The sequence below is a fragment of the Pagrus major genome, chromosome 13, assembly GCF_040436345.1.
Source record: "Pagrus major chromosome 13, Pma_NU_1.0".
Classification (NCBI taxonomy): Eukaryota; Metazoa; Chordata; class Actinopteri; order Spariformes; family Sparidae; genus Pagrus; species Pagrus major.
The window spans coordinates 1163687-1186655 of NC_133227.1; the positions used below are offsets into that span (position 1 = coordinate 1163687).

The window sequence follows — 22969 nt, forward strand, 5'->3', positions numbered from 1 at the left end:
ATTTAGTTTTTGCAACAAGGCGACCGGTGTCATCAGAAAACTCAATAAATCACCACCACTTAGAAACAAGTAAAGTTGTCTCTCCAGAGTTGAGATAGAGCAGCTGAAAGGACAAACCAGAACATATTTCTGCATAAAATATGATCAAGCTGCTCTTCTGAGTTTGTGTTAAATAAGGTCAATGTCAATCCCCTGTATCTATTTTACCTAAACATCTGGCCCTGGCTCTGGTCCCAGAAAAAATCCATAAGATCAGCCCAGTCAGGTTTTCAGGTCCAATCACATTAATAACCTACTTTTATCAGACAATGCTGTGAACCTTTCCATTTTTGTTCTCCTTGATTTTAATACAGAATTTGAAACTTCTGAGCTAACCTGAGCGTGAACAGGCTGTAACTTGAACTGACATCTACTGATTTAAGTTAAGGATGGACTTTCACAGTGACTGTAGGCTCTCTATCTCAGAGCCTCTCTGCTGGGTCTCATGGGGTTAAGTGCTTCAATTAATCGTGTTATTAATATACTGCCTCTTGCACATCTTATATATAATAACATCAAGTTCTGCTTTCAAACATAACACAACAACCTTTACAAACTGCGACAAAAAATAGCTTAATAAAAATCTGTTCTCTTCATTACTTAGCTATTACTTATCTTCAGCAGACTCAACTACTGTAACGGTATCTTTACAGGACTCTCTAAAAAATCCATCAGGCAGCTGCAGCTGATTCAGAAGGCTGCTGCTCGAGTCCTAACAAGAACCAAAAAAGTAGATCACATCACTCCAGTCCTCAGATTTTTACACTGGCTTCCTATCAGTCAAAGAATAGATTTCAAAATCCTTCTGTTGGTTTATAAAGCACTGAATGGTTTCAGGCCAAAATACATTTCTGATCTGCTGCCACGTTACGAACCATCCAGACCTCTGAGGTCGTCAGGTACAAGTCTGCTTTCAGTCCCTAGAGTCAAAACTAAACATAGAGAAGCAGCATTCAGTTATTATGCACCACATATCTGGAACAAACTCTCACCTCTTTTAAATCAAGGCTGAAGACCTTTCTGTTTGCCACTGCTTTTCACTGAAGCAATTTTAAGGCTTTGAACTCCATTGTGACTTTTATTTTCTATTCTTGTCTCTTTTAAACCTATTCTATTTAATCCTAGTTTCCTATTTCTTAACTTGTTTTAATGTTTTGTTTTAATGTATTTTAAATGCAATTTTTAATTTCTTTTAATGTAATGTTTATGCCCCTGTAAAGCACTCTGAGTTGCCTTGTGTCTTAATTGTGCCACACAAATAAACTTGCCTTGCCCTACTGCATTTCAGACAACAACGATAACATGAATCAATGCATGCTACAATTACATACTTAAACTTAGCTTCATGATTGATCAAGATACCCTCAATTAAACCGCCATCCTTGATGATGACAAGCACCTCTGGACAATTATGTCAAAACATTTTTGTTCACTTTTCACAAGAATTCGCACAAAAAAGATCACAAAAAGAGAAGTCTGGCTTCTCAGAATCTATGCTTTCTGCTGCACAATAAAATTCTTCAACAAAAGTCAGTGTGTCCCTGAGTGGCGGGAGAGGTTTTAATGCGAAGTAGTATTAAAAAACACAGAAGATTAATTCAAAAAAGAGAAGCAAACAAGAAAACTACAAGACGAGATCTTGTTTTTAAATTAGGTATTACTATGAGGTACCACAAGAAAGCATATATCTCTATGATAGTAACTTTTTTTTTTTACTGAGGCAGATATGGTAACTAGCATGCTAAGATAGATCCATCTTAGCATGCTAGTTACCATATCTGCCTCAGTAAAAAAAAAAAAAGTTATCCATAACTTTTTTTCTTTCATCAATCTTTATTGCTAAGATGGATAACACCAGCTTGTTTCTCTGACATGAGGTGAAGAAGAGAAGCACATGTGTAATGTTTTTTTTTTACTTTAATGCTACAATTAAGTTTAGCTTGTATAACCTGCTGTGTCATTACAAATTCCGATTAAATTCACATGTCTGTCTTATTTTTTCTTTTTAGGACAGCAGTAGCTCTGGCAGCAACAGGGCATCCACCTCAAAAGCTGAAGGTCAGCCCACAATTCAGCAATCATTTGAGAAACAAGTCGCCTATGCACCCACATCAAAGCATGCTAAAGACCTGAACAATGCTGTGACACCGCTCCAAGCTAAACCCAGGGAAAGTGAACATGCTCACATTCCTGCATCATAACTTGGACTGAGAGAAATGTATAGTAGGCTAAGTGAGCAAGTCCAAAAAATGTTGAGATTCAGTTTTAATCTCCTGCCTGCATTTATTTATTTTTTATCTTAGAAGTGTCTTACTTTTTTCAACTATTTATGTTCTGATCTTGAGCCACAGGTGTTGTTTTTTTTTCACTAAAAATAATTCATTTATGTTGTGACTTGAGTTGCAGGTTTATCTTCAGTTAAAGGACTGCATTAAGGACTACATTTATTTTAATGATTATTTTTTATTTGGAAAGAATTCAGTAATTTTTTTTAATTTATTTTAAATACATATTTTCTAATATCCATCATGTTCTATAAATTGTTTAAAAATAAAAGACTGTTCAATGAAAAAGTTTTTTCCTTTTTTTGTTTTTAAATACAGACATTCAAAATACACATTTTAGAGCTGTAATCATAATACCGTGAAACTGTGATATTTTTGCCTAAGGTTATCATACTGTCAGAATCTCATACCGGCCCATGCCTACTTGCAGCTATCACACAACAACAGTCTCAATAACGTGGGTCCCACATGTGTCATTCTGTCCAGTTATAACTGTATTGTGCTGTCTTTGAAATAGTTATTTGATTTCAGTAAACTTTTAAAAATGTCCTGCTTGATTTCAAGGTTAATAATGATGTCATTCATATAGAATACATTCTAATGAATTTCATGTTAAACAAGTATTTACAATAGATTTTTAATGTCCCAAACAGAAGAAGAGGAAAATATACACAAAAGATCATTTTATGTTTGCTTTCTTTGCCATAATTTTGTGTCACTTTCTGATTTTAAACAGCTTTTTCACAGATTCTTTGACTTCTTGCGTCTGCAGAACATAAATGATTGGGTTCAACATGGGAGGAAAGACAGAGGTCAGAGACAGGTTTATAATTCTGCCGTTTGGATGAATTTTCGAAGACAGTGTAAATGTGATTAATATTGGGATGAAATAGATTGCCACTAATGAAAGATGAGCTGTGCAGGTTTTAAAGGCCTTCACTCTTTCCTGAACTGTGGCCACTTTAGACAATGCATAGGCAATATATAGGTAACTAAACAAGATGAACGTCAGTGGAAGCCAAAGAAGAAGAACAGGTAATGACATACTAATAGCAAAGCTGAGACTTCTGTCATTGCAGGCAAGCCTGTATATCTGACCATGGTCACAGAAATAGCTGTTAATCACTACAGACTTACAGAAGGAAAGTCTGGTAAGAAAGCCGACTGCAGTGAGTACCAGTGTGATGACCAAGACCCAAAATGATGCAATCAAAGAAAACATGAACCTGTGGGTCACCTTCAATTGATAATGCAGTGGGAAGATGATAGCTATCAGTCTGTCATAGCAGAGTGCGACCAGATTAAGAGTCTGCATAGAAAGGCAGGTGTAGCAGAAAAAAAGGAAAGTCAAGCAGTCGTTGTAGGGGATGGAGCGATGGTCAAACAGAAAGATGTCAAGAAGTTTCGGCACCAGGGCAGAGCTACCAAACAGGTCCACAAATGCTAAGTTAAAAACCACAATATATTTTGGAGCTCTCAGATTATGATCCAGGTATATTACAGCCATTACAGCTGTGTTTCCCAGCACTGATAAAACATAAACAAAAAAGAGAAAGACATAATAATACTTGATGTTAGGTATGCCAATGAATCCACTTATTATGAAATATGCAGGACGCACAAAGGTGATGTTTTTCCCAAGAGCAGAGTTGAAGAACTCCATTTACTTGTAAACTGTCCACAGTGTAGTATTTTATATTGAGAAGTGTCCTCTTCCGTGTATCGGCATCAGAACAGTGTTGGAGGTTCCCTCTCTTTCTGGTGACAGAGGTCTAACGCGGTTTAACTGAGGCGGGAGTGGCTACTAAGAGAAATAGTCTACCTCTGTATTTCCCTAATATAAGGTCAATGTCTTTTCCCCTGTGTCTAAGTGACTGCTCATCAGACAAACCCACTTTAAGCCATTTTACAGACTACAGTCATGTAATACACTGATATAACTATAGAGTACTTATGACACATTTTTTGATATTTGGAATTTTATTTCACTCAGTGACCATTCAATTGGTTTTCTGATTGGATGCAATGTTTTCTATAGAGTTATTTCAAGAAAAGACAATAATTAAATATCTCTGGCTAATCATTCAGCTGTATTTTCTAATCCCTACAATGACAAATAAACCTGAACTTAAAGTTCCCATGAAATGGCTGGTGGAGCACTTCTTGCTTCAGTAAAAAGAGGCAAGTGAGGGATATTGACCAGGATGAAGCAAGACAGCCTCCAATATATTTGGCCATATTTGGCACCTGGCGCCCAAGGGCTGAGTCAACATATACGACTGCTAGCTGCAAGGCTAACCGAGCTAACCTGGCAATGGCAGCTTCATTTAGTTTTTGCAACAAGGCGACTGGTGTCATCAGAAAACTCAATAAATCACCACCACTTAGAAACAAGTAAAGTTGTCTCTCCAGAGTTGAGATAGAGCAGCTGAAAGGACAAACCAGAACATATTTTCTGCATAAAATATGATCAAGCTGCTCTTCTGAGTTTGTGTTAAATAAGGTCAATGTCAATCCCCTGTATCTATTTTACCTAAACGTCTGGCCCTGGCTTTGGTTCCGGAAAAAATCCATTAGATCAGCCCAGTCAGGTTTTCAGGTCCAATCACATTAAAAACCTACTTTTATCAGACAATGCTGTGAACCTTTCCATTTTTGTTCTCCTTGATTTTAATACAGAATTTGAAACTTCTGAGCTAACCTGAGCGTGAACTGGCTGTAACTTGAACTGACATCTACTGATTTAAGTTAAGGATGGACTTTCACAGTGACTGTAGGCTCTCTATCTCAGAGCCTCTCTGCTGGGTCTCATGGGGTTAAGTGCTTCAATTAATCGTGTTATTGATATACTGCCTCTTGCACATCTTATATATAATAACATCAAGTTCTGCTATCAAACATAACACAACAACCTTTACAAGCTGCGACAAAAAATAGTTTAATAAAAATCTGTTCTCTTCATTATTGCATTCGGGACAACGACGATAACATGAATCAATGCATGCTACAATTACATACTTAAACTTAGCTTCATGATTGATCAAGATACCCTCAATTAAACTGCCATCCTTGATGATGACAAGCACCTCTGGACAATTATGTCAAAACATTTTTGTTCGCTTTTCACAAGAATTCACACAAAAAAGATCACAAAAAGAGAAGTCTGGCTTCTCAGAATCTATGCTTTCTGCTTCTCAATAAAATTCTTCAACAAAAGTCAGTGTGTCCCTGAGTGGCGGGAGAGGTTTTAATGCGAAGTAGTATTAAAAAACACAGAAGATTAATTAAAAAAAGAGAAGCACACAAGTAAACTACAAGGCGAGATCTTGTTTTTAAATTAGGTATTACTATGAGGTACCACAAGAAAGCAGGAAAACATTGCAACACATTTTTCTGAAAAATCAGCTTCTCTCTATGTTTTACATTTCGCCCCAAAAGATGAAGAAAGAAAACCAAATACATTTTAAGATCTCAAACAGATACAATCAAGACAACCCATGCAGATTACATGAACATATTTACAGTATTATAACCTTGCAGCTATCACCCAACAACAGTCTCAATAACGTGGGTCCTACGTGTCATTCTGTCTAGTTATAACTGTAGTGTGCTGTCTTTGTCTCTGATTTCAGTAATCTTTTAAAAATGTCCTGCTTGATTTCAAGGTTAATAATGATGTCATTCATATGGAATACATTCTAATGAATTTCATGTTAAACAAGTATTTACAATAGATGTTGCTTCATTGATTTTATCATTTTTAATATCCCAAACAGAAGAAGAGGAAAATATACACAAAAGATCATTTTATGTTTGCTTTCTTTGCCATAATTTTGTGTTGCTTTCTGATTTTAAACAGCTTTTTCACAGATTCTTTGATTTCTTGCGTCTGCAGAACATAAATGATTGGATTCAACATGGGAGGAAAGACAGAGGTCAGAGACAGGTTTATGATTCTGCCGTTTGGATGAATTTTCGAAGACAGTGTAAATGTGATTAATATTGGAATGAAATAGATTGCCACTAATGAAAGATGAGCTGTGCAGGTTTTAAAGGCCTTCACTCTTTCCTGAACTGTGGCCACTTTAGACAATGCGTAGGCAATATATAGGTAACTAAACAAGATGAACATCAGTGGAAGCCAAAGAAGAAGAACTGGTAATGACATACCAAGACCAAAGCTGGGACTTCTGTCATTGCAGGCAAGCTTGTATATCTGACCATGGTCACAGAAATAGCTGTTAATCACTACAGACTTACAGAAGGAAAGTCTGGTAAGAAAGCCGACTGCAGTGAGTACCAGCGTGATGACCAAGACCCAGAATGATGCAATCAAAGAAAACATGAACCTGTGGGTCACCTTCAATTGATAATGCAGTGGGAAGATGATAGCTATCAGTCTGTCATAGCAGAGTGCGACCAGATTAAGAGTCTGCATAGAAAGGCAGGTGTAGCAGAAAAAAAGGAAAGTCAAGCAGTCGTTGTAGGGGATGGAGCGATGGTCAAACAGAAAGATGTCAAGAAGTTTCGGCACCAGGGCAGAGCTACCAAACAGGTCCACCAATGCTAAGTTAAAAACCACAATATATTTTGGAGCTCTCAGATTATGATCCAGGTATATTACAGCCATTACAGCTGTGTTTCCCAGCACTGATACAACATAAACAAAAAAGAGAAAGACATAATAATACTTGATGTTAGGTATGCCAATGAATCCACTTATTATGAAATATGCAGGACGCACAAAAGAGATGTTTTTTCCAAGAGCAGAGTTGAAAAACTCCATGTCAAAGCTTTTACTTCCAAAGCACAGTGTTTACTGTAGAGAGCGGTACTGCAAGTCAGCGCTGTCTTCTGTAACGGAGACAGACGCAAGCTCTTCTCTCTTGTTGTCAGTCTGATGATGAAGCTCTGACAAGCTTTAAATGTTTTGCCATCCTCTTGGTCTAATCCCTTGAGTCTATTACATCAGACAAAAACATTTTCAAGCCAATGAATTTATTGTATATATGAAATCTACTCACAGGATTCTTCGATACAGCTTTAAATTAAAAGTCTAAGAAATATTTTTATAATTTTTATTGTCTTTCTGTCTTTGACCTTTCAGTTAGCTTACTGCTTTGAATGTGTGAATATATAAAGTCATTCTGAGAGGATATAATGATTACTGAGCCCAATGAAGGGATAACAATCCGGTAAATTTGAAGATGTAGCATTTTTTAGACCCAAGCACCTGACAGTGTAGCGCCTGGAAGGTTGTTCTAGTGTTCAGCTCTTTTAAGTATCTAATTTCGTGATTCTATGATGCATCGATTCATTAACAGAGCATAAGCAGGAGTTTGCAGCCTATGTTGATTATCTGCTGGACAGCATTTGTAAAGTTATGCAGCAACCTTGCTCTCTTGCCTTTAATTGTCGGCGAACATTAGGAGAAGGAGATAAGAAATGCAGACATCTGGGCACATTTCAGATTTTATGAACTTGCTTGGGAGTCTGTAAAATATGCCTCACAGTTACTAACCATGTTTATAATATTATGTAATTGTCTTCATAAAGTAAAGGTTTTTCTATCTCACATTCAGTTTTTCTCCAAAGTTCAAGCTGCTGAATCCTGCAGTTTCCCTCCTGTCTTCTTAGAAATCTTTGCCAAAGAAAACTCTTCACTTTGGACAGCTTGCATTCAAATGTGCAGATATTAAGGGGAGATGCCACCACAGTATTGATGAGTTGTCTACTTCCAGTACTTTGCCGGATTTGTGTATAGCAGCTACGAGATACCACATAGGGGCCACAAGAGCTGCGTTTGGTGCTCATGTTTTCTATAACCAGTTTCTGATCAAGGTAGAGGCCTACATGAGATGACCACGTAAGGGTCAATGGCGTGATGCAATTTTTTTGTGTTCTTATGGTTCAGTTGAATTTAAAAAGGTTCAAATTTGAAAATAAATGTACAAATTACTTGCATAGATTCTCTTTTTGAAGACCTCATCTAAAATTTCTGGATTTATATAATCAATTTTTCAGAGAATATTCAGGGGATAATGGCAAAAATGTCAATGAGGTGTAACCATAAAAACTTCGTACCAAATAGTTTAACTTGTTCAAAAAAGGTGAAATTCTCAATACAACACCCTATCAACTAGTTTGGCATAATCTTACATTTGTGTTGTTTAATAATGAATAAAATAAATGGAACACCACTGTTCTGAATATTATAATTAATTTGGGGAATTGTGTCTGTCAAATCAACTTCCTAAAGTGTCAAGGTGGTGTAACCAACATTCAAGGAGCCATTTTGTTAATTTGTGCAAGAAGACCATGTGACAGGAAATTATATCACAGAGAAGGACCCCTGATTAGCCTAACTGCTGCATGACGAGGTTAGTAATTAATAATTTGACATTTTTAGGGTATGGTCAGGTGTGCTTAGGGTTACATGTCAAATGGTATGACTCCAGGAAAACATTTATCATTCATAATAATTGTAAAAATAAGTATTTATTTTGTGTTTGAAATCTTCACACCAAGGCCATGTGCTTACATAAGTGTCCATCATAATGCCTGTTAAATTGGAATTTAAATTGAAATGTCAAATGGTGTAACCGGTTACACCATCTGACTTTTATTACGTTCCTTTTGGTTAGAGGCTGATTTTGTCCAATATCAGTAGTTTATGATGCTGATTAAAGATGTAATATGAACTAACTTACTATGTGGAACTATTTTTTTTCATAAGTGTTATATTTCTTTTGAAGAAGTGGTGGTTATCCACAACTTTATTATCAAAGCTCTGGAAGGTTAGGCTAAAATTTTGCATGGCTTTGATATTTTTTAAATGTTTAGCTTTAAAATATGTTTGAACAGTGACAATCTTCAACATGAACAGCAGCTTTAAAAAGACTTAAAACCCCAATAATATGAGAATTGTCCAACTACGCTATCTTAAAACAGAAAAATACGACTTCTGCCCTGAGACCAGGAGAGGTTCACCTGCCCTCAGACAACTTCTGCCCTGAAACCAGAGGAGACAGGTGACTCCCTTTTTTCCAACTACGTTGCCTTAAAACAGAAAAATACGACTTCTGCCCTGAGACCAGGAGGGGTTCACCTGCCCTTAGACAAAATTGTGGGAATCAATGGTCTCTGCCCTGGGACCAGATGAGGCTAAACAGCCATGAGGAAAATCCTACAAAACAACTTCTGCCCTTAGACCAGAGGAAACAGCTGACTCCCTTTTTTCCAACTACGTTGCCTTAAAACAGAAAAATACGACTTCTTCCCTGAGACCAGGAGGGATTCACCTGCCCTCAGATACAATTGTGGGAAACAATGGTCTCTGCCCTGGGACCAGATGAGACTAACAACTAGGGCTGCCCGATAAATAGAATGTTCATCGTCATCGCGATATGAACATGTGCGATAAACACATCGCAAAAGACTGCCTGACACGCAATGAATAAGAAAAATCATTTTGTTTACATGCGGCGTGAGCATGCTAACATTTAGCCTATCAGACTTTACAAAATAAAGACAAAATAAAAAGGGAAGTCTTCGCTCTGTTAGCGGTATCCTTTCTCATGAGGAGCGTAGTACACCTGAAGTACACCTGCTCTTCTTCATTGTACAGGTTACATTACCCACTAAACAAAAGGAGGCGCCACCTAGTGCCGCTACATTAAATAACTGACTGTTACAACGTGTTACAAAGACAGGTACTGTGTGAGCACATCAGCACATCTGGGAATGTGGTAACATGTCACCGTACACGTCTGAAACCTAACAAAGTTAACATGCTGGTTTTCTTGGCCAAGAACTTGTGTTAAGGGAATAACTAAGGTTGTAACTTGCCCTAACGGGTAGATATTTTTTCCTGATTTCATTTTCTCTTGATTTAGTGGGCTGGCCCTACTCTATTTCAGTTTTGTCCCTCATACTATAGATCTCTGCACCTTGTTAGGCAGCGTCAAGGGCCTTGATGATTGTGATGAGAGACATTACAGTTAATTTAAAGTGCCATGTTTAATTTATATTTATTTAATTATTTAAGTTGTTTCCCCCTGGATTTTTTATTTATTTCAACTCTGCATGGTAAGAGATGTTTTGGTTGAGTTTACAAGAAAATAGTTTAAAGGGAGCAGGGGAAATTAAACTTTAATTTCATATAGTTATAATGTCTTATTTAAATTCATGTTCTGCTTAATTGGTTGGGTATTCATGTGCAGTTTGTTCAATAAAAGCATGTTCGAAATAATTTATTTCATTCTTTATTCAGTGGGCATTGGCTATTCAATGTTTGGGGTCTATGTTAGCAGTGTACCTATTAATGCGGAAACACTATTATTAACTGTATAGTTAGTAATATGCAAACTTCAATATTTGTTTATTTATCGCAAGTTATATCGTCATCGCAATATTGAACAGTGTTATCGCACATTGCAGATTTTCCTCATATTGTGCAGGCCTACTAACAACCATGAGGAAAATCCTACAAAACAACTTCTGCCCTGAGACCAGAGGAGACAGTTGACTCCCTTTTTTGCAACTACGTTGCCCTGAGAACAGAAAAATACGACTCCTGCCCCGAGACCAGGAGAGATTCACCTGCCCTCAGACAAAATTGTGGGAAACAATGGTCTCTGCCCTGGGACCAGATGAGACTAAAAAGCCATGAGGAAAATCCTACAAAACAACTTCTGCCCTGAGACCAGAGGAGACAGCTGACTCCCTTTTGTCCAACTACGTTGCCTTAAAACAGAAAAATATGACTTCTGCCCTGAGACGAGGAGAGATTCACCTGCCCTCAGACAACTTCTGCCCTGAGACTAGAGGAGACAGTTGACTCCCTTTTGTCCAACTACGTTGCCTTTAAACAGAAAAATACGACTTCTGCCCTAAGACCAGGAGAGATTCACCTGCCCTCAGACAAAATTGCGGGAAACAATGGTTTCTGCCCTGGGACCAGATGAGAATGAGGAAAAGAACCATGAGGAAAAGAACAAAGACTGTTTATGCATCTAATCATGCTGCTATAACAAAATACTTGATATCTAAAAAGTCAGAGAGAACAAACTTTTTGTTTTTCGTTTCGTACTTAGATTCTGATTGTTTGTGTCTTGCAGTGCTCATAAGTAAGAAGTTAACAACTGAACTATTCTTAACACCCTTGTTGAAAGCTGGAACAATTCTGTCCCATGAGGCTGTTAATGAGTTGTTTGTCAGCACTGCTCTTGCGAGATGATGACACATCCAGAAGAGTTAGGTAAACACTTTGTCTCGACTGCAGGGAACAGTCAAGAGACAGGGGAGGGTTGTGTTATGTAAGTTTGAAGAAAGTAAGAATTACATTGCCTCATAAAGTTAGAAACTTTCTATGACATAAGAGTGTCAGAGGAACAACAAGCATATAATTCATGCCTGTTTGTCTTGTCTTGATTACTGTATGTAGCAGCAATTTGATTAAATGTTTAATATTTATTGATTTAGATTTAACAATTTAATAATTAGCTTTGCTGTCCTGTTGGTGGAGGGTTTAGTGGCTCGTTTATTAGTGTTATCAGATAGCCTTTTGTTCATATGAGGCTACCGTAGCCAGCAGGGCACGGTGCGGGATGACGTTACCTGGGGGGAACCGGGAAGTTTAGCAGTTGGTGACTTGTAGCTGTGTTGTGTGGGCTAGTGAAATAAACAGAGTCACAAGAAACCTGTGTCTTGCCTCATATCATGACAAATAGTTATGAAGAAATGTTACATATCCATTTTCCCAGCAAGATTTCCCCAGTTGCTCAGAGTTTTAAACCAGCAATACTGAACAACAATCCCACTTTTCTAATGTTCAGCCTCTCAAACGCATGTGCACTGGGATGAATGGTTTAGGATTTTAAGATATAAACTTAGTATCTGATCACACAGACATGTGGTAAGAAAGGCAATGCCAGCAAAACAAAGCATTTTTTAGAAGTTGAAATGAAGAAGTTGAAAGGTGTGCCATGCTATTTTGAACTAGTGTCTGTCTGATCGGGGTCTTATTCATTTGACTTGACTTGAACAGTTCCAGCAGTTGACACCATGTAACACCACCAGTTGATGTTTTAACATTTTGGTTTTCATTTAGTTTACCAGGAGTTACATTACATGATACAACCCTGATTCTGTAAAAGTTAAGACGCTTTGTAGAGCATAAAAAAATCCAATGTGATCATTAGTTAATCTTTTTTGACATACTGAAAACAGTAAAAGACAATATATTAAGTATTTTACTTCAGTTCTTTTAAAATAATTTCAGCTTGTTTTTATTTACATTTTACACAGCCTCCAAACTTTATTTGGAATTGGGGTTGTAATTTATGAACTTTAGAGGTACGCTTAAGCGTTCTTATATTTTGTTTTAATTGTTGTGATTACCTTTAGATACAGCCAGGGGAGCTAGAGCCCTCTGCTTCCAGGATTTTTACTAAGCTAAGCTAACCGCATGCTGACACTAGCTTCACATGTAGTACAAAGACGAAGAGAGTTTAGTGCACATGCACAAACACTTACATGTGGGTGGAAGGAATGGCTATGATAAAATGTACTGTAGAAGGCTGTGCCTGTGCTACAGGTACCAGGTCCATTCCAACATGTGGCCTTTTGCTGCATGACATCCCCTCCTTCCATTTGGTTCAGTGTACTGTGCCTAAAACAATATCAGAATAGTCTCAAGAGACTATTGAAGCTCCAGGGCAACAAGACCTCTAAACTATTACATGGAGCATTATCCGTAGGGATTTATTATTAAGGTATTGTCACCAAACTAATGAAATTAGCTCCCTGGGTGTATTTCCGATGTTTAAATTGTCCCGCAGAGAGAGATGTCCTCTGAATATTAAATACAAAGAAGATAAAATGATGGGATGGACACTGCCTCATGCCTGCAGGGAACAGTTTACTACACTTTTCTATATTGTGCCCAAAAATAAGCTCACAAATTAGTCTCCAGAGGGAATCAACCACCTGTTAATTTGACCACAGTAGGACATTTTATATTATATTTCCAAGAGGACAACATGAGGAACATATACATTAAGGATGCAACTAATGTTTTTTTCTTATCAATTTATCTTTCCGTTAATTTGTTCAACAAATCAGCTGATTGTTTCTTCTAGAAGATGTCAGAAAACAAGGGATTAAAATGATAAAGGAAAGTTACCAATGCACACTCCTCAACCTGGAACCTGGTTCATCAGTTTTTAAAATTGTATAAATAAAGTAGTAATACTGAAGGTGCAGTATATGCATCAGGAGGTTTAATACATCAAGTAGTAATTGAAGTCGTCACAGTATTATTGCTGGGTGTAGTTGTAATTAAAGTTAAAAGTCAAAATTATTGTGGCAAAATAACTACTTGTTGCACTCACAGAAACAGTAATAATAATAATGGTAGAAGTGGTAGTCATTTTGTCCGTTTGTCATAGTCGCAGTAGCAATATTAGCAGTAGTAGCAACTTAGCAGTAATAACAGGAGTAGAGGTAGTTGCCTTGTAATGGTATAATAGTGGTATTAGCACATGACATTTTCTTAAAATGCAATCCTCATCTTTTGACCTAGCTTTCATGAATACCTATACTACATCTTTAAGCTGTCTTTACTTTTCTTCACAGAGCCTAAAACAACCATCATGGATTGTAGGGTTAACTTGGCCTTACTTTACTCCTTAACAAACAGTCTATCAACCCTCCTGCAGGCTCACACAGGGGAATCCCACCACAAGGCCACTGTAATTTCTCATCTTTCCTCAGAAGAGATCTCATCTGTTTTTCTCTTGCTTCCCGGGGGACAACAGTCTTGCTTACACCAGTTATGACCAAACTGACTAATTGATCCTGGGGGGGGACCCTCTTAGGATCAATTAGCACCCCACACACACACACACGCCACCAAGAGACAACAATATAGACACAGAAACAAATATTCATCACACGGATGGTGAAGCTTATTGTTGTTCAAGAACTTTTGTTTTTGTAAGTTTTTTGGTAGCTTGGGTCCTTTATTTCAAGTAATTACCTATTGTAAATAAATGGGTGACGTTATGATTCAATGATAGGCATTTACATGACAGCTCTGCCTTATTGACACAGAGCCCTAAGCTCAAGAATATTAAATAACTGTACTGTAAAAAGAACGTTTGTATTTATTAATGTCAGCTGGCTTGTGCAATGGACATCTGTATATCTATATCTTGTTCAGAGCAAGTATTTACACATATTTGCATACTCCTTAATGATTAAAAAAAAACTTTACCGCAGGAAAACTTTTTATCTTACTGATGACTTTCAACATGAAGTGGTCCACGTGGCCAAAAAGGAAAAACTTTTCAAAGACCTGCCAACAGAAAACCTCACAGTAACAAAATGCCATGAGAGGCTGTACACCTACACTGCTGTAAGTGTACTACACCTACAACAGTGTTTGGGTGGGTAGTGCGTGTCAAGTGACATCAACATGAATGCCAGAACCAAAGGTTTCCCAGCTGTATGTAATGAGTAACAACATCACTTCACCTGTCAGTGGTTTCAATGTTCTGGCTAAAAAACTAATGTTAGTCTATAAACAGAATACATTGCTGTCTAGAAATTGATCAATCTGCAAGCTGGAAAGTTAGACTTAGAATAATTTGCAACTAAAGTCGGCCTGTAAAGACAGACTAGTAAGTAGATGAGTCTCCATGTTTGGTGTGATGACATTTAATGTCCCTGACAACTTCTGTAGTATCATTTGGCCACTTGTTAGCAGCCGCTATTTTTAAAACACGTTAGCACTTAATTGTGGGACATTTATTGATGTATTTTATGTGGTTACCACAGACCTTATTTCAGACATTTAACCAAAAACCAATTAAAAAAACTAATTGACTTTGAGAAGAGGGACTGCCAGGACTGCTAGTTGCACAGCACTGAGCTAACTAGCTAATGGCAGCTAGCAGCAGTTGGCAGTTAAATTAGTTATTTGTTTTAAGTATTGCACCTTTAACCAACTCTAACTGGTTTAACATGATCACTAAAAAGGTAACTAGTTCAAGCTTTAAAGCAAAATTGCCCAGGAAATCCTTTAACGTTAGCCCCATCGTTTCCACTTAGAATAGCCGTTAGCTAGCTCAGGAGTGTGAGCCGCTGTATACATTAGCTTGATAAATGAGCTTTAGCTAATTAATAAAAGTGGAAACTTAAAACTTACAAGTGAGCAAAAATCTTACCTTTGTGGCTCCAAGTGTTGACCGAGGTGAAGATAGTTAGTAGACACCCAGTGTTGGCAGCAGGAGGACGGTTAGCTCTCCTCGCAGAACCTCGCGCTTCGCTGGAGGCTGACTTAGGGACCATCAACAAATTACCCTGTTGTTTGTTTGGTTTACACAAAAACATTGTTTCTTCATGCTGACTTGATGATATTAGTGAAAATGATGATTCAAAAATAAATTAATACTGAACTGATCTCATGTAGCACGCTTATTTTGATTGCTAATGAGTTGTATCTTTATTTTGCAAAAATATTTTTATAAGACAATGGCTTTTTTTTCGAAAGCTTCCATCTCATGTGACCCAGTGACTCCAAACCAATGCTGCATTGTATTATTAAATGGGACAAATGGGACACACCTCTTTTGATTACATTTTACTGCTTCTTCTATTTTATATGAATATTTATTATGAAAATTCAGCATTTCTTTTCTTTTCACTTCTTTTTAAAACTAACTTCACTGCGGTCAAGTGTTGCTATTAACAGCTAAGCGCTCTGTTTGTCAGTCCCATACTTGACTGTATGTTCTCCTGTCCAAGGTCAAAACGGTTCCCTAAATCGACCGATTAATGCTACCTTACCAACTGTTATTTCATCTCAGCTGGTGATGTTATTAAAACTTTAGTCTTAAGCACAGCTGGTGTGAGCACTTGATGTCACTTATGATGTCATATACATCATATTCGATCAGGCGACAGCCAGGCGTTTGCAGTTGGTGGAGAGCAATTGCAGCGCCTGGCTCCATAAACTTCAGCCGCCTCTATTGATTCTGCGCGGGACTGACTGATCTTGATAATGTGCAACATTTAGTCTTATGTGCAAATGGGAAACATAATTTTGTAAAGCGTGGCTGTTAAACTTCACAATCTGGCATATTTTACTGCTCTTACATATTGATAATTGCCAAGTGTGGTCGAAAACTGCTTGTTAAATGTAACTTTGTCCTGAGCATCACTTAATTCACTGTTAATCAGGTGAATACAGTGTATAGAAAGCTTTTAGTCATATTTATATTTATTACAAAATAACAACATATGGGTCTATGCTATCTATGTGCATGTTAGTGCCAGGACCTCTCACCTAATATTACATTTTAATCACACAACTCTTCATACATAACAGACATGTGTTGAAATATGAACACTGTTTCAGTGAGGCAGCCAGGTGTTAGTTTTCTGCCTTAGGTACATCTGAATACAGCAGACATCAGCACCACGGCTACTGTACAGTATAACTTAAGATCTTTTCTTGGGAAATATATAGATTAAAAAAACTGTTGGCAAAAAAATTATCCATGAAAACTAGAAAAGAAGCAAGCAACATTTTATTTGGTAGTACACTGATGATGATACTCACTGATAAGGAGATGAAGAGTAGATTTAGAGTTGATGCATCTAACTTGATGTGACATTAATGCAGATCTTTGAATCATTGTACACATTCTTCTGCAAATTCCATACTCATAGTTTCAAACACTGTACAGCTCTTTTCCTTTCAACAATAATGTATTTTACATTTTCTCATTGTTGATTTCTATTCAATATTTCTCATTCTTGACTTTTTCGACTGTATATTTTCTCCCATCTCTCTTATGCACCACAACACCACGGCAAACTACTTACATGTGAACACCTACTTGGCAATAAACCGGTTTCTGGTTCTGATTCATTTCAGATGAACTTATCTCAGAAAATGGTAAGTCACAACTTACCAAAATCTGTCAAAGCATGATCCTAATACACTTTTCACCATGTGCCCATTTTGGGCAGAAAATGTTTATAGGTGCCACAGAGTTTAAACAGTAAATGTATGTTGGGTTAGGCGATCAAGCAGGCACAATATAGCTCTTTGACTGGATTGAACTCACTAAATCATCAAAACAGTCATTTTTATGTTTATTTTGAGATTAGAGTCAGCTGCAACCCTGCTCATCATGGATGCTGTCATTATTGGGGCATCGAAAGAAATGATTTCTTAGTATCAGCTGGAAGCCTTCTCTCAAGAGATCAATGAGGATAGTATTTCAGTGTGTACACAGGTCAGACCTGCAGTCGTCTGTTTGCTGCTTTCAGATGCAGCATCTAACAGAGCTGCTGCTAAACAATCTCTAAGAGAACATCAGGTGAGCCACAGTCACTGGTCTACAGCATATTAAAAAGTGAATGTGCTCATCAGACTGGCATACAAATTATACAAATAATATGTTTTTCTCTTTGTCAGACTGGAGAGCAGAGGCTGTCCTCTAACACACAGGTTGTGGAGTTCAGTGATGTCTTTTCTCAGGACTGTTTTAAACGACTCTCTCATCATTCATCCTCCAGGCTTCTATATCATCGGATTTGAGACATTTCCCTTCATCAGTGTCTACTTCATCTTTCTAGCGTTTGTTTATGTGGTGACAGTGCTGTTCAATAGTTTCTTGATCTATATAATTGCCTTTAACCGTTGTTTACACACTCCAAAATTTCTGGCTGTTATCAACCTCGCAGTGATTGATGTCATCTTAAACACGAGCACTATTCCCAGCATGATTAAGACATTTCTCTTAGAGGATAACTTTGTTCCATTCAACCTGTGTTTGCTTCAAATGTTTGTCTACTATACTGCTTTACCTTTGGAGTCATATGCACTCGCTATACTTGCTTATGACAGGTTGATCACAATATGTTTCCCTCTGCGTCACAACTCATTCAACACATTACGGAGCATGACTTGCGTGGTCAGCCTGTCTTGGGTTTATGTTCTCTCACTAAATACATATGCAACAGGTATAATGACTCGACTGTCTTTTTGTAATTCTGTCAAAGTGTTCAGCTATTTCTGTGACTATGCTCCTGTGTTCAGACTGGCCTGTAATGATTACACATTGCAGTGGTCTGTGGCTTCAACTGCTAGTATGGTGAATCTGATGGGGCCCTTTACTTGTATTCTTCTGTCCTATTTTAGCATCCTGGTGACTGTGTTCAGGATGAAATCAGTCAGCAGTGGAATAAAGGCTCTCACCACTTGCATTGAGCACCTCATCCTTGTTGCTGTATTTTACATTCCCATATTCAGCATATTCTTAGTCGGGCTTTATGTAGGATCCATCAACCCGGACCAGCGTGTGCTGAGCCTGTCACTGGCCTCTTGCCTCCCACCCTGCATCAATCCCATCGTATATTCTCTGAAAACTAAAGAGATCAAAACCAGAGCCCTGGCACTGGTCAGGAAAAATAAAATTGGCACATAACAATCATCACAATAAAAAAGGGTTAATAAAGAGCCCTTAATAAAGACTGTATGCTATCTGAGTAATGTCTGTCAACAGAAATGTGTCACCAGTTGGATTTAACATGAGGTCGTGAGTGTCGAGAAGGATATGAAAAGAGTACTGTACTGCAGACACTTTAATGTGAATGTGATTGAATTAAAGTTGTATTGTGTACAATATACTAATGCATCCCCATCTTTTTGGCTATTGTGAGTCAATTGATCATCAATCTGAAGTTTGTTCAAATCAGGGTCATTACTTTTTTGTTAAAATGGAGGTCATTCACTAAAGTTGTCTAGTGATGGCATCAAAAACTGAACCATTTTGTTTTGGCTATCTGTGAGCGTCTTAATGATAAATGTATCCTCAAGGAACATGATGCATAACCTGGGTCATCAATATAGTTTAATTTGTGCATAAAAAGTTCAGAAAAAGTTTGGTAACTTCTGACTGTTTTATATATATTTACTGCTTTGAATGTCATGCGACCAAGCAGTTATGTGATCAAACTGCGGATGGTCCTGATTAGTTCATTATTTCACAAGAGGTCAGAGGTCATTCTCGTCAGGTTGGGCAATTTAATGCTCGTGGATTGAACTCTCGTACTAGTATATTTACATTAATGAGGAAATGAGAACGTTGCGGCATAATGAACTACAGCAGATACCTCTGTCAGATCTTGTAAAAAGTGATGTGCTGAATAATAACTTACTCATCCTGTTTCCAAGACACAGTTTAACAATACATCAGAAAGGACAAAAACTACACTGTGGTTATAAGATGAGTGCCTGCCCTCTAGTGGGATTATGTGTACAGTGCAGGCTCATGAATTACACTCCGTCTTTAATAATCTGCAACAGCACTCCATGAAAAACTAAGAAATCACATTAGGCACTAAGCAGTAAGTTCTGTTTTGCCGCAGATAGATGGGTCAATCTCTCTCTTTGATTTGCTGCATGATCAATATCCTTATTTGACATATGTGTTTCATTCTCTGCCCAAATACTGCTCTATGTATTAATAACTGATAGTGTTGTAAAGCTCATAGATGTAAACAATGTAGATGCTTTGCTAAAATTGTGGTCGCTTGATGGACAAACTTTTTAAGAGGATATAACAGTACGTGATCAGAGAAGCATGAGGGGACAAACAATCTCATTCTTAATAACTTTCCCTAAAAGTTAGTTATTTGGAAATATTATGAGAGTCGTTTTCTCCCTACAACCTTTTTAATAAATCCATCCCCTTAAACGACTTTTAGATCATTTAGATGTTTCTGGGAGCCTGATGTCAGACTGTCGCACATCATCATGGTGCTATTTCAGTCAACGCACTCATCACAGGCATTAAGTACTCATCAAGTTTGTTAACAGAAGGAAACTTAATGTACCAACTCTCCAGTGGGAAGAAATCTGTCAACATAAAAGAAGACTAAAAGACTAAAAGTAATACAATATGTAAACTATTAAACCCACAGGTGAAATATAGTGATATATCTTATATACTGAATTGAATCAGGCCAATACTGACCTTATTAAACTCATTAAGAATGGCTCAGACATGCTGATCAATAAAAGACATTAAATGCTGTTTCTTAGTCGCTGCAATTTTATGAACCATCTGTGACAATATGAGTGTTGGTGTTTGAAAATCTTCACCTATGTGACGCCTGATAATGGAGTGGGTGGGAGGGAGTCATGCTATGCGGGGTCAAGGTGAAGTCTGAACAAGTGAGTCTTGAGTCTTTTGCGGAAGATGGCGAGTGACTCTGCTGTCCTGACATTGGTCGGGAGTTCATGGGAGGGAGTCATGCTATGTGGGGTCAACGTAAAGTCTGAACAAGTGAGTCTTGAGTCTTTTGCAGAAGATGGCAAGTGACTCTGCTGCCCTGACATTGGTCGGGAGTTCGTTCCACCACTGTGGCACCAGAACAGAGAAGAGTCATGACTTCGCTAAGCGACCTTTGATTGCTCTCAGCGATGGCAGTACCAGCCAGCCAGCTGATGTAGTGGAGCGAAGTGATCACGTTGGGGCATGTGGTCTGACCAGTGTTTGGAGGTAGATGGGTGCAGTTCCATTGACAGCCTTGAAGGCCAGTACCATCGTCTTGAATCGGACACGGGCTGCAACAGGAAGCCAGTGGAGGTCACGGAGGAGGGGGGTCACATGGGAGAATTGGGGTAGATTGAAAACCAGGTGCGCTGCAGCGTTCTGGATACGCTGCAACGGTTTAGTCGCAGAGGCTGGGAGTCCAGCCAAGAGTGAGTTGCAGTAGTCCAGGTGGGAGATGACCAACGCTTGGACTAGGAGTTGCATTGAGTCCTTTGTGAGGAAAGACCGGATCCTGCGGATGTTGTAGAGGGCAAATCTGCAGGATCGGGCCACAGAAGTGATGTTGGGGGTGCAGGATAGTCTGTCATCAAGGATTACGCCAAGGTTCCTCGCAGTCGATAAAGGCGATACTGTGACGTCCTCAACAGTGACTGCCAGGTCCATGTGAGAACAGTCTTTCCCCGGGATGAAGAGGAGTTCAGTTTTATGAAGGTTGAGCTTGAGGTGGTGAGCAGTTGTCCAAGCGGAGATGTCTGCCAGACATTCCGAGATGCGCGTTGTAACTTGGGTGTCGGAGGATGGGGGAAAAGAGAGGAACAGTTGGGTGTCGTCTGCATAACACTGGTAAGAAAATCCATGTGATGTGATTGCAGAGCCTAGTGATCTAGTGTATAGTGAAAACAGAAGGGGTCCTAGTACTGAGCCTTGAGGGACACCAGTTTCCAGAAAGCTGGGTTTGGACAAGGGGCCATTCCATATGACCTGAAAGGTGCGATTTGTCAGGTATGATGTGAACCAGGTTAGAGCAGAGTCAGCGATGCTAAGTTCAGCCAGAGTGGAGAGGAGGATTTGGTGGTTGACTGTGTCAAACGCAGCAGATAGGTCGAGGAGAATGATGACGAATGAGTGGGACAAGGCTCTGGTGGCACGGAGGGACTCAGTCACTGTGAGGAGGGCTGTCTCAGTGGAGTGAGCAGTCCTGAAGCCTGACTGATTGGGGTCAAGGAGGTCGTTTTGTGAAAGATAGGAGGACAGTTGGTTGTAGACGGTGCATTCCAGGCTTTTAGAGAGGAATGAAAGAAGAGACACAGGTCTGTAGTTTCAGATGTCAGCTGAGTCTAGGGTGGGTTTCTCATTAATCACATCACATTAATGCAAATCTTTGGATCATTGAACACACTGCACACATTCTTCTGCAAATTCCATACTCATAGTTTCAAACATTGTACAACTCTTTTCCTTTCAACAATAATGTTTCATTTTCTCATTGTTGATTTCTATTCAATATTTCTCATTCTTGACTTTTGCACTTTTGCAGTACTTATTTACTTATTTTTCTTACTACTAACCGGTGTATATTTCAACTGTATATTTTCTCCCATCTCTCTTATGCACCACAACACCACGGCAAACTACTTACATGTGAACACCTACTTGCCAATAAACCGGTTTCTGTTTCTGATTCATTTCAGATGAACTTATCTCAGAAAATGGTAAGTCGAAACTTACCAAAATCTGTCAAAGCATGATCCTAATATATTTTTCACCATGTGCCCATTTTGGGTAGAAAATGTTTATAGGTGTCACAGAGTTTAAATAGTAAATGTATGTTGGGTTAGGCAATCAAGCAGGCACAATATAGCTCTTTGACTGGACTGAACTCACTAAATCATCATCAAAACAATCATTTTTATGTTTATTTTGAGATTAGAGTCAGCTGCAACCCTGCTCATCATGGATGCTGTCATTATTGGGGCATTGAAAGAAATGATTTCTCAGTATCAGCTGGAAGCTTTCTCTCAAGAGATCAATGAGGATAGTATTTCAGTGTGTACACAGGTCAGACCTGCAGTCGTCTGTTTGCTGCTTTCAGATGCAGCATCTAACAGAGCTGCTGCTAAACAATCTCTAAGAGAACATCAGGTGAGCCACAGTCACTGGTCTACAGCATATTAAAAAGTGAATGTGCTCATCAGACTGGCATACAAATTATACAAATAATATGTTTTTCTCTTTGTCAGACTGGAGAGCAGAGGCTGTCCTCCAACACACAGGTTGTGGAGTTCAGTG

At 38.4% G+C, this 22969-nt stretch overlaps 3 protein-coding genes across 3 annotated transcripts; 1 reads left to right on the forward strand and 2 right to left on the reverse strand.

Moving 5' to 3' along the window:
- Window positions 1-3039: 3039 nt before the first annotated feature.
- LOC141007534 (olfactory receptor 6B9-like) lies at window positions 3040-3987 on the reverse strand. The gene has a single exon (XM_073479896.1). It carries the CDS (start codon window positions 3985-3987, stop codon window positions 3040-3042), a length of 948 nt encoding a protein of 315 aa, XP_073335997.1.
- A 2139-nt stretch (window positions 3988-6126) lies between these two features.
- Window positions 6127-7110, reverse strand: LOC141007536 (olfactory receptor 52K1-like). The gene has a single exon (XM_073479898.1). The coding sequence runs from the start codon at window positions 7108-7110 to the stop codon at window positions 6127-6129; it is 984 nt and encodes a 327-aa protein (XP_073335999.1).
- Window positions 7111-17863: 10753 nt separating this feature from the next.
- On the forward strand, window positions 17864-18826 carry LOC141007672 (olfactory receptor 2AT4-like). Its single transcript, XM_073480058.1, has one exon. It carries the CDS (start codon window positions 17864-17866, stop codon window positions 18824-18826), a length of 963 nt encoding a protein of 320 aa, XP_073336159.1.
- Window positions 18827-22969: the final 4143 nt, after the last annotated feature.

Excerpts from the sequence above, each read along its gene's own strand:
- LOC141007534 (XM_073479896.1), bottom strand. The coding sequence starts at position 3,987 with ATGGAGTTCTTCAACTCTGCTCTTGGGAAAAACATCACCTTTGTGCGT.
- LOC141007536 (XM_073479898.1), bottom strand. The coding sequence starts at position 7,110 with ATGGAGTTTTTCAACTCTGCTCTTGGAAAAAACATCTCTTTTGTGCGT.
- LOC141007672 (XM_073480058.1), top strand. The coding sequence starts at position 17,864 with ATGTCTTTTCTCAGGACTGTTTTAAACGACTCTCTCATCATTCATCCT.